The sequence below is a fragment of the Leptosomus discolor genome, chromosome 2 (assembly GCF_034619465.1).
Source record: "Leptosomus discolor isolate bLepDis1 chromosome 2, bLepDis1.hap2, whole genome shotgun sequence".
NCBI classification, from domain to species: Eukaryota; Metazoa; Chordata; class Aves; order Leptosomiformes; family Leptosomidae; genus Leptosomus; species Leptosomus discolor.
This window is the reverse complement of record NC_141392.1, coordinates 54227037-54242620: the sequence shown is the minus strand read 5'-3', so window position 1 is coordinate 54242620 and position 15584 is coordinate 54227037. Positions and strand designations below refer to the sequence as shown.

Below are 15584 nucleotides of genomic sequence, written 5' to 3'. Positions count from 1 at the left end.
TTAAGCACCACACAGCCACTTGCCCACAGTGGGATGGGGGAGAGAATTAGAACGGTAAAAGAAAGAAAACTCATGTGTTGAGATAAAGACCATTTAACAGGTAAAGCAAGAGCTGCGCACGCTTTCATTCACCACTTCCTGTCGGCAGGCAGGGTTCAGCCATCACCAGGAAAGCAGGGCTCCATCACGCCTAACTGTTATTTGGGAAGACAAACGCTCTAAGCCCAAGTGCCCCCCCCCCCCCCCTTTCCTCCTTCTTCCCCCAGTTTTTAACTGCTGAGCATGACATCAGATGGTGTGGAATATCCCTTTGGTCAGTCAGGGTCAGCTGTCCCGGCTGTGTCCCCTCCCAGCCTCTTGTGCACCCCCAGCCCGCTCACTGGTGGGGTGGTATGAGAAGCAGAAAAGGCCTTGACTCTGTGTAAGCCCTGCTCAGCAGTAACAAAAACATCCCTGTGTTATCAACACTGTTTTCAGCACAAATCCAAAACACAGCCCCACACTAGCTACTGTGAAGAAAACTAACTCTAACCCAGCCAAAACCAGCACACCAAGGTGTCCCAACAAGCATAACCATGGATTTAAAAAATACACCATCCGATTTATTATGAAGAATTCAGTCGTAGCTTTCTCTGTGTAGGACTAACTTGCTATAATTCCACACATTAAGAGTTACATGTCTCATCATAGCATTTTGGCCTTATTTCACTTCAGAATAGCCAAAGATAGTTGATTTTCTTCATTTAGGGGACAGAGAATTTTCATTGAAAGAGAGAAATAGGAGAGCTAATGATACCCAAGTGAATTGATGCTGGAAGATATGACAAGAAATGTGATAGTGTTAAAAGAAAGGAAAATGTGATAAGATTAATCTATGTTTTAAGCAAAGCAGTTTTCTTGTTTAAACTACTCAGTATTAATTGGGTGGCAAGGTAGCCAATAAACATTTTCTTATTAACATAGTCACAGAGTCTCTCTGGCGTGACACTATAGCAATATTTTTAGTAGCTTTTCCAATGTACTTTTTCCAGAATGAGAAGATTTGTTCAAAGTCCAGAAGAATGCTGGCAAATGTTGAGACTATCCTCATCAGTGTACAAATGCCAGAAACCCCTGGCAGCCACAAAACAGTAGTTTAGTTTGACTTTGGTATATTCACAGAATCAATAATGACAGAGTAATTTAGATTGGAAAGGACCTCCCAAGTTCATCTGGTCCAGTCTTCCTCTCCGGAAGGGAGAAAGAGCAGGTGTAGAGCTACTTCAAAAAACAACCCACCAAGAAAACCTGTCCAATATCTCAAGCTGATGTTTCCGTGACAGGAAAAAACCCACAACAGTCAGATTGCCTTGCATAGTCTGAATGATACAAATTAAAAGTATTTTTAATGGATATAACCACACCACAAATTTGATTATGGAATGGTTTGAGATAGAATTTTGTTAGACCTTCAGAAAATTCATGAAATTGCTTGAATTTTTTGCTGTACATCTACAGCAAAACTATCCAGATGCTGCAACATAAACATTTCATCAGAAGCTGACTGCATGGAACCACACATCCAGGCTCTGAGCTATTTTGATCAAAGAATAACAGTTACAAGTTCTTCTCACAAAGGCCAGAGAAGTCAAAGAAAGCAAGTTTTATACAGCTCAAATACTTGAGAACTTCAGCCATTTGCTTACATAAAAGTAATCTTTTACTGATGACAGGAATGGGGGGAAATGAATAGATGCTGACATTCAGAACAACTGGGATCTTCAGGTATTTAATGACAGAATGATGAACAATGTAATTTTTCTCCTTCCAGCGAACTGGGTTTGCAACTGAAAAAACAACCCAAACTTATTCTGCTTGGGAATAAAGAGTCCTAGGCACAATTTGGTCTGTGTGGAAGGCATGCCACTTATTCTACAGGTATCCATCCCTCTTTGTTCTCAAGGATTTCTAGTGTAAAAGATCTTCCTCTTTAGAATTCTCTCTATCAAGAAAGCTGCAAATCAGTATTTTTAAGGTATGAATCACCAATAAAGATATTGCATTCATATTGGCAGACAATCAAAATACATCTCATTTGATATACTGTCCCAGTTTTGCTACTGAGAAATTAAAGCACAGAAAACTGAAGAAATTTGTTTAAGATGGAGCAATTAAACAGCAGAGAGTAGAAGAATGCCGTCAATTTTTTTGCTTTAGCTTCAAAGCTTATTCTGCCTCCTACAAGAGCAAACGGAAAAGCTCAGCCAACTATTAAGTCCAGAGCCCTGTACAATTAGTAATTTTAAAATTAAAACAGACAAATCCTGAAGAAGTTCATTTCACTTTTCTCAAACCTCTTTACAGTTTAAACACTATCCTGTTCAGATCACATTTGACTTCTACAAGGACTTTTAAGCAGAAGAGTGAAAAAAATGGACAGCACGGAAGCAGGGCTATTACCTTTGACATTGAACGCTGTCAGGATGTCGTGAAGTCTACCCAAGTACACCATTCACATATGTTAAACCTCAAGTACATATATGCAACTTTTAACTCATTTAAAAGGTTTTGATACCTGCTGGGAAAACAAAGCACAGCCAATTATGCACAAAACTTTCTAAAGACTATGGACTATGTGTCCTGCTGTAATGGTTCGGGTACGCGTGGGGAAGAAACAAAGCGCAGATGAACTTCTTACTTGACATCTAACACATTTTGGACTGGAGATCAAAAAGTGAAATCCACCCTGGTAACAACAGCTAAATCCCTTTTAAGTATGGAGGGAGTCAAAGATATTGGCCTGCAGTGACAAGTGAGGCCATCAGCAGCTCACACTGACCATTGCAGTCTGAAATCAATAACGAGCACAATTGCCCCTTGTGGAGAACATATTCACAAACATCCAGCACTGTGCAGAAGGGTGAGCCTGAGGCGGAATCACCACGCGCAAGAGCTGCGTTGCCACCAGCCAAGACTCAAACACCTCAAGCAGCTGGAATGAGCGTCTTCTGATCAGCACCACAAACTCGGAGGAATAACTGGATCAGCGTGAACAGACGAGTGTGGGTGTATATAAGAAATTTAAGATTTTGTGTCACTCAGCACTGTACTTCTGCTCTTGTGCCTACCTCATCACTCAATTTCCCCTGAAAACAGAATTAAACATCATAATTATTTTCAACAGAACCTAATGTCAGGGAGAGGGTCATGTCAGCTGGGTGTTCTATAGTCAGGAGTAGCAGGTCCAACATCTGACCTCCCCCCAAGGTTTGTCTTCTACTAGCTGTACTCTTTGTAACTTTTCCTCGTACACAGTAAAGGAAGCAAGTTGTTGTCCACAACTGAAAACAGAACAGAGCCTTTGCTATTAATTGTTCAAAGTGTTCCTTTCTGCAGAGGGCATAAAATACTTCTCAAATAAGGATAATACCTGAGCAATATCATCTGCCTGAGAAACATTTGCTTCTAAGTCTTCTAGCTAAATCAGAGCTAGAAATATTTCTAAGTAACTCTGGAAACAGAACCAAGTTTGGGGTTTTTTTTTAAAAGAACACAAGGGATACACAGCTCAAGTTAAACTAATGAATAATCCCAAACTCTAACTTTGGTGACTCACAATGTTTTACACTAAAAGCAGTCTCGTCCTAACAGTTTTATGGACTTATCTCCCTCTTAGAACTGCAAGATCTAGAACCAACTGCTGCTTATGGGCACTGAATGCCGAAGTCCTGCCTCTGGCACACTAAGTCACCAACACCACAACGCTCTCCTCCAATCTTAAACCATCACACCTAGCCTTGGGGACAAAGAATATTAACAGAGTAGTAATTCTGCTTCTAATACAATTAGTGAAACATGCCACCTATAGTTTAGGTATACTTGTGTGGTTTCAGAGAATACAATACAGTGTTGATGTTATTTCATCGTTATCTCTAATTGATAAATACACTAAGTCAGTGAACTCCCAGTATCTTTGCATCTACAGATTTTGGTTCTTCAGAAAAAGCTTCAGTTCTATTTTTACATGTCACTGTATCAATACTAGAGACAACATTTAATACTCATGTATTAGAATTCTCTCTGTTCCTCCACTAACAGTTTCAGAGTCCTCATAAAGAAGAATGAGATGGGAGTGTGGTTAAGAAAATTCCTGCTCACATCAATCTGTTCTAATCAATACTAGTTTTGAAGCTAAAATACCCGAATTGCTGACTGCTCAAATACAGAGAACATGTTCTGTAAAGGGGTTAGCTGATAAACAGCCCAAAATCAATCAGGACTGTAATACTAATTTCTTCATATATTAATGAAATCTAAAACAGGTTAGCTCATTCCTTGATTCAAGACTATTTATCTTTAACACCCTGCCTAAAAAAAAAAAAAAACAACAACAAACAAACAAAAAAAAACCAACCACACACCAAAAACTTGCTTCACAGCTCCTCGTATCACTCATTTGCAATAGGAAGGAAGTGAAAGCTTGGCAAGATGCACCAATACTTGATGATGCAAGCAAAACACTAATACCCAGCTCCCATCTGCTGGTAGGCAACGATAGAACCATTATCATTCCTTTACTTCTATACTCTCACAACGTAAATGCAGAAGAAAATGAGGATTGACTTTTCACTCACTTCTTGGATTTACTTCTCAATGAATACCTCTTTACTGACTCTCACCCTTTCTAGTCCATACCTCATTTCAATTAAAAACACCTTTGCAGCTCTAAAAGAGTAACTGGCTCCCACCTTAATGAATCCTTGCACATAATTTATTGTTTGTAAAAACCTCAGCAGGCGAAATGTCCTGTAGGTCAACAAGTACCTTTTGATTGTGTTTTATACCTTTGAGCAATAGAATGAAATAACCACTACTTGCAAGTTTCACTCCTTCCCAAAGACTGCTTTTCAAACTGGTTTCACCAGGCAGAAACAGAGAGGCTGGTTTAGCATTGGGCATGTGTCTGCATCTATCCCTTCTGCCTGTGCTCCTCCATGCCAAAGAGCAAGCAATCACAGGAGACACAACTCCTGCAATGTTGCTGGGTTAGAGAGCTAAGCTACCAGCTAAGGTTGAGGGCTTTTAACCAGTTCTTCCAAGAGTCAAGATTGCATCAAGGTATCAAGAAGCATATTTATCTTCATGAAGTTAGGGGAGCACCAACATTTCAGCCTCTCCAGGAAACTTCTTCCTTTCCCTTAGGAAATACATTTTCTGGTCAATGTTCCTGCTTCCTCTCACAGTACCAGTTTCTTCCCTCACATTCTGGCAATACTTCTCTCAATTATTCAGAAAGCAATTCACACCCAGAGAATTCACAGGTGTAGTCATGGATCAGTGCCAATAAACAGGTTTTATCAAGTCATCCTTACCCAAACTGCAACATCATGTTGCCCAAAATTACAGGTGAGTAAGCTCTAAACAAGTGCATTTTAATCTCTCCTTTTCCTCCAACCCAAATCCTTACTTCTAGGTCTCTTTTTGTTTTCTCATCTGTTCTACCAATATGAGAGTAATTAACAGCACCACCCACCCACACTTTATTCTTCATTTAAATCAATCTTATCTTTTTAAAACCAAGGAGTTAACGGTAGTTTCAAATACAACATTAAGAGCACTGCATGATCATTACTGTTACTCATACTTTGAATTAAGATCTTGGGAGTTCATAATAGATATCATTATAGATACCAAAAAGCTACTTCACTTCAGCCACTTCCTAAAGCCTTGGATTTGACACTGAAGTTCTAATTTTTCAACTTGTAAAAGAAAACCCTCTTAAGGCAATTAACATTACAGAGCAGTGATGTTACAGAATGAAACAAAAAAAAAAGGTCTACTTGCAGACTAACACAAGCAGCAAAGGAAAAGAAACTATGAGATTTGCCTACAGTTTAAAGAGGATTAAGTCAATTTTTCTAGCAAGGTGGCCCAAGCTTTCCACAAAAAGGTCAGAGTTCAGTCAGAGAATTCAATTCATTCTCTTCTGCTGAAAAGTGAGGCTTGGGCAACGGATGTGTGGATTAAAGAATCTACAGGGCACCTTCTTTTAAAAATAAAAGTTTAAACACATATGTTGTTACATTGCTTGGATAGTACCATATGGCTATGGCACCATATGGCTGTGAACATATGGGTAGTTCACTTTTTAGTGAACAAAAAGAAGCAGGGTTACCGGTGCTTTATTCTACAAATTCATTCTGCTCATCTCAGTCACTTGGAAACTATTAGTGAGATACAATTCCTCTACCCTTCAGTGTCCCCACTTGAAACCATCTTTTGGCAACACAGAAACAGTAGCAGGTAACTACAGTATTACAAAGCTTATCTCAAGAACAAAAAATAAATAAATAAAACCACCAAAAAAAAAAATCCCACCAAGCAGCACGGAATTTTTCAATCCCGAGGATACAGCAGAATGAAACAGAGCTCAGACCAGGTCTCTCTTTAGATTTGCAGTAGCTGCTGTAAACTGTCAGCACACTAGTAACTCTCTACAAAATGTACATATTAACTTGAGATAACGGGGACTGAGCAGCCATACCTCACATCATTAACAAAACTTGAACCGACACAAAGAACAACCAGAACAGCCAGGCTACCGACCAACAGAAAACAGAGCTTTTTTTCTCCCCTCCTGCATACCTGGTTCCCACCAGATTTCTGAACGGTTACACCGGCTGAATCAAAACATCACTTGCAGGAGGTATGCTAAATCCGCTTTGCCATATAAAAGGATACAGCCTTAGTGCGCCAGTCTGAGTCCCGATGGCCAATATTTTCTGAACAGGATCAAATGCCAAGGCTGAAGGTTGATAGGGGAAACCATGGCGTACAGTCTAACAAGCCAGAGCATCGCAGTAATGATGGGTCAAGCAGCAGACCAAAAATAAACACAATCAATATTGTACGTTAGGGAACAGGATTCAATGCTAATCCCAATTAAGAAAGGAACTACAAAGCATTTTAATAAGACTGAGAAAAATCAGCTGTCTTACACGAACCAATTATAAAAGGTTTTTTTAAGTCATAATTACTCATTCATCCTTTATCATCAAGTGACAGTCATACTTACTGAAACTTAATTTGAATCTTACATTTCTTCCGTACAAAGACTGTATCAACTCCACATTTTATTTTTCTATCTACCTCAATCTCTGAGTAATCTTATTTTCAGCTCTAACAAAGGCACTAAACTATTAAAACTGGAGATGTTCCTGAGAAGTTTGGCAACAAAGCCAGACTTGTCATTAGGACTACTACAAATTACTAGTACTGCTTTTCTGAGAATCACTTCAATTTCAATCCAACAGGCCTCACATGACAGTGCAACCTCTCTCAACACATTAAGGGAAAAAAAAAAAAAAAACAACCCAAGCTCCACAGAACCAATCTCTTGCCTTCTGCTTCCCCCAAAGAGAAAAAGCAGCACCCAAAATAGCCAAAACCAAAAAACACCCCAGCAAGCAAAGAAAAAGAACACACAACCATGGGATTCTTTCTTAATATGAAGCTATTGGCACATTTAGCTTTTTGGTTAGCCAAGACTAATTTGGTAATTGACCAGGCAGTAACTCCATTACACTTCTGAGGCTGCAATTAATCAGAATCAAGAATATAGTAAAAGCGTCACCTACTCTTATTTCTGTTATAAACATACACAACGTAAGCACACAAATGCTAGCTTCCCCATTTCAAAACCTCCAGTTTAAAGCAGTTCTTTCAGGACCTCATAAATGCATAGCAAACTTCTGATATATTCCTTTTACTTCACCGAAGTTGCAGGCATACCCCACAACTCTCAGTATTTCACAGTGAACAAAATCTAACTGGTACCAGCTCTGCTCTTTCCCATGTCCTTTGTGAACAACTTGCAGAAGTGGCAGAAACGCCTGCAATAGTAAAAAAACAAGAAGAGTCCACAAACAAGCTCCTCCATATCACGCTAGGCCACGGGTACATTGTAAAGATAAAAATGTGTATTGACATTCAAATCATTTTTTATTCCTCTTCGTACATCTGGTGGATTAATTCGCTGCATCATTTTCTGAACTGTGCAGACACAAACTGCAGTTATTGTATCATGCACCAGCAAATATAAAACCAGGAACTTTTCGTCTGTCTCTGGAGAAGATTTGCAACAGCGGCATCGGCAACTTGGCAACACACTGCAGCGAAACCACCACAGACGTCTACAGCCTTTTTCAGGCGCAAAGGAACAGTATAAATGCATTTCCAAACAACGGCAGAGCGACAGATCCCCTGTCCTTCGGGCCCATTAGCAGCGGCTTCCACTCAAATGCCGCGATAATCAGATCTGCACTACAGCTAGGTATCACTCCTTCCCCCATCCATCCCACTCTTTCTACGAAGCCTTCACGAACACGGACAACATAACACGCATGAAATGCCTACAAGACGCCAAGCCCTGAAACTCTCCAGGAAAGATGACTACGGAAACCCAACAAGACTTGAACAGCTACACCCACCGCTTCCTTCCCTTCCCTTCTCCCCCACCCTCCCCCCCCCCCCCCCAAAAAAAAAAAAAAAATAATAAATCCAAACAAGTAAACAGGAGCGGCGGGCGGGCTCGACGAGGTCGGTACCGAGAAGCAAAGCCCGCAGAGCCCGTCGCGGCGGCGCGCCCCCTTCCCCGGCCGGCTCGGGGCTGCAGCATTCATTCACCTTGCAGAGCTGGAAGTGCTCGGACTGGAGTGTCTCCTGGATCTCGGTCTCCCGGTTCGCCGCCTGCTGCTGCTGCGCGGCGGACGACGCCGAGGCGGCGGAGGAGACCGCCGTCAGGCCGTCCAGCACCTTCCTGATGTTAAATTTCCTCATGGTCTTCGACGGCGGCGCTCCCCGCTCCCCCGGCCTCACCGCCGCCGCGCTGTCACCGCCGCCCGCCCCGCAGGCGGCAGACGAGCCCCCGCCGGGGAGGGCGGTGCAGGGGCGGCCCGCGATCGGGGTGCCGCGCTCTCGGCCGCGGGGCAGCGCTCCTCCTGGTCCGCGGGGAGGGCGGCGAGGCGTCAGTCCGGCAGCGCAGCGGCGCTCCTCATCGGGGCCCGCGGGCTCGGAGACGGAGACTGGAGCCAAGCAAACAGCAGCCGGTCAGCCCACCAGCGCCGCCACCGCCGGTCCCAGCCTCGCCGCCCGCGGCCGCTCCGCGCCCTGCCCGCCGGGGCGCACGGCTCGCCCCGGGTCCGGCTGGCCCGGCCCCGCCCCGCCCCGGCCGCCCCTCCCGCCGCCGGGGGTGTGCGGGCTGCCTCTCCGCGGAGCCCCCGCGTCCCCCCGCGCAGCCCGCCTCACATCGTGGCAGCCGCGGCCGCCGCTATCATCTGTCCCTGCGTACGTGTGTGCGAGTGTGTGCGCGTGTGCCGGTCCCCTCCCGCCGCCGCAGTCTCTCCCCCCTTCGCAGGCGCCCGCCCCGCGGCTCAGGCACCCTCCGCCTCCTCAGAGCTGCGTGTGCCGCCAGCCAGTCACCGGCGGGGCTTCTCCCGGCTGCTGCCAGCGGCTGCCGCCGCCGCCGCCCGCCCCCACAACTATCCTCCTCCTCCGCCTCCTGCCGCCGCGGAGGGCGCCTCCCCCGCCTCACGGTCGCTCCCCCTTGCCTGACAACGCGGAAGCGCAGCGCCCCGGGGAGGAGCGGCGGCTACCGCGGCTCCCTGCCTCGCAGCGGCGGGGCGGCCGCGCATGCGCGCTAAGGGCGCCGGCACCCGGATGTGGCGGTGCCCGCTCCCCTCTCGCGGTGCGACGCCGCGCGGGGGCCGGGGCGGCGTGAGGGGTGCGGGGGTGCGGGCGGGGCGCGGCGACGAGAGCACCGCGCCGGCCGTGAGCCGGGCGTTGGCCTGCGGCCAGGCGGAGGCGGGAGCAGGTAACAGGTGGCGGCGGCGGCCGGAGGTTGCCGCGGGTAGCGCCGTCCCTGCCGCTGGAGGCGCATAGCGGCTCCCGCGGGGCCGGGCTCCCGCCGGGGGAGCCGCGCTTCGCTCGCGGTCACGCGCGGGAAATCCCCCGGCCGCTGGGGGCTGGCCCTTATCCCGCGGCGGCGGCGGCCCGGACGCCGTGGGGGATGTTAGGCAGGGCCGGGGCAGCGCCGGTAGTGTCCTTGTGTCGCTGCCTCACGGTGCGGCGGTGGGGCTGGCGACACCCCCCGGGCCGGGGGAGCGGCGGGAGGGGCATTCCTGACGGCGGTGACGGTTAACGGAGCGGGGGGCGGCCCCGGCCTCGGGGCATCAGCTGTCCGTACCCGAAAGTGGCTGGACCGAGGGCTTCTGCGGAGCTAGCCCACACCGTCCCGAGCGGTCACGGCCAGCCCCCCACGTTGCCAGGCGAGCCCCTGGGGTCACGAAGGTGCTTCCATTCGTTCTTAGGGCAACGACACTAATTAAAGCAGATGGCACAGAGTTAAAAACGTTTCTTTCCACTGACCACTGTTGTATAGTGTTCGGCAGTCTGCTTTTGGTTTTTCTTTTTGGATTGTCTAGTCAGTGGTCAGGTAATAGGTAGTACTCTTGTCTCAGTCGTTGTTACATTGCTGAAGGTAATTATTATTTGTGACTCTTTCCTGAACTTTTCAACTAAAATGAACTGGAAGATCAATCATCACTTTTGGAGGGAAAACTTGTAGAGATGTGGTTCGAGGCATTGGCTCACATCTCCTAGCTACCGCAGGAATGCCTTAGCAGTAAAAGTCTCTGCACACAGTGAAATGGTCCTTTTAAGTGGTGTTTTCAGCCTGATAGCCAGGCATGCTTTATTAGCACGGTAAACGTAGTGGTGCACAGAGGCGTAAGCGTAATCAGATGCAGCAAAATAGCTATGATGCAGACACCATCGTAACCTCAAAAGTAAAAATTCCACGAACACTTCTTAGACCTGTAACCCCGTGTCAATTTACAGCGGTATTGCCAGCAGGTGTATGATGTATAAGCATTTGAAAGAAACAAAGATGATTTACATATTCTTACAAAGGGACTGAGTCACGAACTTACAGAGGCTTTCCCCTGTGTTACCAGGACTGTTGGGCACTTCCTCAAAGCATCTGGGTAAAATGTGAAAGAACGCTTCTAGAGGTGGCAAAAGTCCCAGAAATGAAAGAAGTAGACTTAAATAAGGTTGAGTAAATAACCTGATATAAAAGTCAACTTAATTTTAGGAGAGAAAAGTGTCCATTTTCAGTATGTCACTATGACTGTTACGTATTTTAGCTCACTGTTGATAAGTTACAGAAATAATGTCTAATTTTTCCATCTGCTTATTGTAACACACTAAACTAGGAAGAAAACTTGTAGAACTTGGCCGTGTTTGATAAAATGGTAAACACAAATGTTACAGGTAAAGATGTGTACATGTATAATTTTAAGAACATAAGTTGTAGTCCGTTTGAGTCCTGTTGTCAGTATATGTTAGTCCAGGCCCTGCAAATACTCCTGGTTACAACTTTCATAGTACAGCTACCCATTATGTATGGTAATATTAATCACAGCAAAAAAACCCCTCAAAACTACATGAAGAATTAAAGGACTTTAAAAGCACTCTTTTTGCATACTGCAACTACTTTCCTTTTTCTCTGTCGTTGGCCCTTGAATCCATTCTTTAACTGGTCTACACATTTTTCAAGGTGAGGTTGGATTTCCTTTTCTGTTTACATTAGCACCTAACACAAGGAGAACGGCATTTGTTACTGCAACATTGTACCAATACTTGCAAATATTTAGGCAAATGATATAAGTTACCCAGGGCTGAGACAACAGCAGCTCTTTTCCCTCACACTTCCTAGTTGGTGCCATTCAACAATCAATGCTTTCTGAGACTTCAGCTCTTCCTGTAAAAAATTAGTGACAACTTTTCCTCTCACTGGGACGTCAGTGGGAACAGTAGTAGGCGTTTTAATTTTAGAGTTCAGCAAACATCCCCATTATCTCTCAGGATTTAGCTGCTGTATTTCAGAGCTTCTTTGGGGCCTCCAGCTCTTACCCAATAGCCACATCCTGTTTACAAATGAGACCAATTCTGCTTAACTTCCTTATTTCATGTTGCCCGCTCAGACCTTCCGGCCTGTCGTGTCTGAAATCTCTTGCCAGTGTTTTATGCCCCAGTCCAAAGCCCAAGTGTCTTGCACAGCTGGGGAAGAAGAAATCAGACCCAAATAGTTTGCAACATCTTTGTACTTAGCTGCGACGGAGTCCAGCTGTGACAGAGACAGTGGTAAATGTTCATGAGTCACTTAGCCCCCCGCATTGCATCTTCACTCGGCACACAAATCCCTGCCATCAAATGAATCCACTTGGCTTAGATCTTATTTGCCTGCCTTTTCTTACTGATCCTGTTATTTACTGTTCCTAGAAAAGGAGAGAGAGGATCACCTGCTCATTTCTTGATCAGTATTCTACAGACACCACGTAAGCAACCACTGTTCCTAATAGGTACTTAAGGCAATGGGGCGTGTAGGGTTGGCCTACATACCAGTGCGATCCTATAGACCATTAGCTGGTGCAGGTCAGACTCGTAGGGTTCTTTGCCTCAAGATAATCAGAAGATTAACTTTACAGATAACTGCACAGCGCAGCCATCACTGTGCTTATGGGCTTTTTTATTTCTTCTTTTTTTTTTTTGCGTGTCGTAGTATGCCAACAGGGTTAGCATGAAGAAGAAAGAGAATGACAGTAGTCCTGCACGAGCCAGAATGAGTAAAAGCTCCCCCCCAGTTACAGTGTGTGCTATGATCTGGTGGAATAATCCCAGAGCAGTGGGTGGGTAGGGAGGAGACAGGTCCACTCCTGATGTTTGTCATTAGTTTGTACATAAGCCCTAGAGGTGTTACGGGTTGTATCCAGAGAAGGCAGTATATGGTTTGCACACCATAATAATTACTGCACTACTCAGTGTGGACAGGAAAAGGACCATCAAAAGTGACCTCAGGATCTCTGCTTGGCCTCTAACTGTACTAAAGCTTTTGACAGTCAATCAATCCAGGCTTTGAAGACTAGCTAAGAATCTTAGCTTTCCTGAGAACTTCTTAATGGTGCTTAGTCACTCACGCTGCAGAGTCAGGATCAACTGACCCCTAGCCAAACATTTCCTTGCCATAAATAGAAAGAAGCTTGGAAACATTTCTGATCTAACCCTATTCGCATTGTTCTATTCAAATGTATTGTACAGGGTAGTGTAACCACAGCTCCAAGTGAGTTTTGGAATCTTTCCTGGCAGCTGGGAAACTGCTCAAGCTTTCCAGACTCAGAACTGTTGCCAAACAAACAGCTGGTAGGTTGTGGGTTTTTTCCCCAATAATCTGCATTGGTGACAAATCTTAAGGAGGACTTCCAGCTACAGGTGAAGGAAGGAACAAGAAGTAAATGAAGAGCATGTGTCGATTAGCTGGTCAGCTCCTGGAAGAAAGCTGTGCTAGTACTTGCTATAACCTCAACTGGAGGTGAGCTGTCTACTGTTTGTAAATTTCAGAAACATCTTGATTGACCATGCCTGTACTGGTATGATGAGTTCCTGCATCTGGAAGCCTGTGTGGTCTTTGGCAGGCTCACAGATCACAGGCATCTTTTATTAAAGACCTACGGAACAGTGTGACTAACGCCTTATGTGTGGGTGCCGTTAGGCTGTAGGGACAGGTATGGCAGACAGAGAGCAAACCCTACTGCTGCAGAGACTGCGCCAAGATTCCTGCGTGTTCAGCTCAGGTCAGCCAGCATAATGACAAGTGCATATGTCGGTTGTTGAAGTGTGCGTTGGAACGGCTCTGCAGCACTGATCTACCCAACTAGTATAGAGAATAATACACAAGTGCCCATGTAGCTGTTGTGTGTTGAGCTAGAGCATGGCAAAAGAAAGAGGCATGGCTGTCTTAGGAAGAATTTAAGGAATTGTTGCCAGTTGACCACTGTGGTCTCGGGCTGCTGGCCACTACCAGTGGTATGTGACAGGAGGTAAGTAGCTACAATTCAGTAGCGAGGCAGAGTACATAAGGCAAAAGGAATGAATGACAGCAGCACTACGTCATGGAAACATGGGACTTGTGGAAGAGGTTGTTCACCGTCCTCCTTAGTAACTCATGTGCCTGTTTGCACTTTTGTCCCACCAGTGTCATCTTGGACCAGGCAAAGGCAGTGCCAGCTATTAAATTATACACAAAAATGTACTATATCTAATGAAAATGTGTTTATTGCTTGCTATCTATTTACATATTATTATCTTCGCTGATGATACACATTCCCTCAAAAAATGTTGTACTTGAGCATGCGTCTGTCCTGTTTCATGAGATAGTGGCTCCTCAAATAAAAAGTAAGTAACACCAAAGAAATATTTAAGGAGGCTGTTAATAACACATTTTTGTCTTCAAATTTACTTTCATTATTTTCAGCCATGTCTTCAGTACCTAAGGTTAGGGCATTCTAGCAGCATAGTCTGACTGATTTGGCTCCAGTCAATCCTTTCCTGTTATCACTCTCTGAAGGAGTAATTTATTTTTCTGCTTATCCAAATCTTCTTTGGCCAGTGCAGGCATTTAATTAATTTCGTTCGTATGTTGCACTAAAAATGCACAGTTCTCTTTTGTTCATCCAGTCTGTTGTTTTCTTCTGCTTTTCTGTATCACATTTTACTCGAGCCTGGGCCAGCTCTGTGTTAAGAATAGAGGTATTTCAGCCCTAGCATCTACTTCACTCTCCTGCTTCACGCTTTTAGTTACATCAGCTTCCTCAGTTGTCCCATACCCTTTAAATTAATCTCTTGTGCAATCAAAACAGGCAGTTTTGGTGGCAGAGTATTTCTTTTTTTTTGTTCATGATTTCCTAGGAGCAGGGTTCACAATTCAGGGTGCGTCACTTCCAAATGGATACACCAAGCTGCAGAGGTCATCTCCTGTCACATACTTTCTTTTTGGAAAAAAATCAGTAAGTAAAATAGAGGATAGATTCTCTTTCCATAACATTTTCTCTTTTTTTTGTCTACTCATTAGGTGGAAAGTGGAGTATCTGAGTTAAAATTCTCATTTTCTTTACGTGAATAAGCACCACCAGGGCTAGGCAGCCATGGAATGCACAGTTTTGAAGTGTGGTTTTGTGCTTAGGCTCCTAAAATCCTACTTTGGATCTGATCCTTCATCAATTGCTTCCATTCCTTAAGTAACTGTATTTTTATGGATGCTTTCTTGTGTATGAATTCATCTCATAATGTTTATCTTTCACTTGAAGTGTTTTGGGGTTTTCAGTCACCGTATATTTGTGAGAAAATAATTTCTGGGATACTCCTAGTGGATTGTAATGATTTACAGGAGGAGCATGTAATGTGTACATTCAACATTTAAGTTTGCTTAATATGTTGTAGTTGTTCTTTAGATGCCAAAGCAAAATTACAAATAATGACACTAAGGAATTTCTAATTTTAAACTGATCTATGCCATCACTTCAACATGTAATTAACCTTATGTTTCCTTCAATGCAATCTTTGCACATTCGTAACAGTAGGGATTAAGCTTAAGCCACATCAGGAGAAGACATGATTTACTCACCTGATGGTATGGCATACTTGTCATCAGTACAGAACTTGCCTCGTTACTTGCCTTATATCATATTGCTTCTGCAATTTGATCTGTT

At 44.6% G+C, this 15584-nt stretch overlaps 1 protein-coding gene across 5 annotated transcripts in view; it reads right to left on the bottom strand.

Annotated features, from left to right (window-relative positions):
- Positions 1 to 8817, bottom strand: part of STXBP5 (syntaxin binding protein 5) — a 112980-nt gene extending 104163 nt beyond the window's left edge. For all 5 annotated transcript variants that reach the window (XM_086461086.1, XM_086461087.1, XM_086461088.1 and 2 more), the window contains exons 1-2: positions 8665 to 8817; positions 6721 to 6818 (exon numbers count right to left, since the gene is read on the bottom strand). In XM_086461086.1, the coding sequence (XP_086317212.1) occupies positions 6721 to 6818; positions 8665 to 8817 (251 nt within the window). The remainder of the gene's footprint in view (positions 1 to 6720; positions 6819 to 8664) is intronic.
- Between the last annotated feature and the right edge of the window lie 6767 nt (positions 8818 to 15584).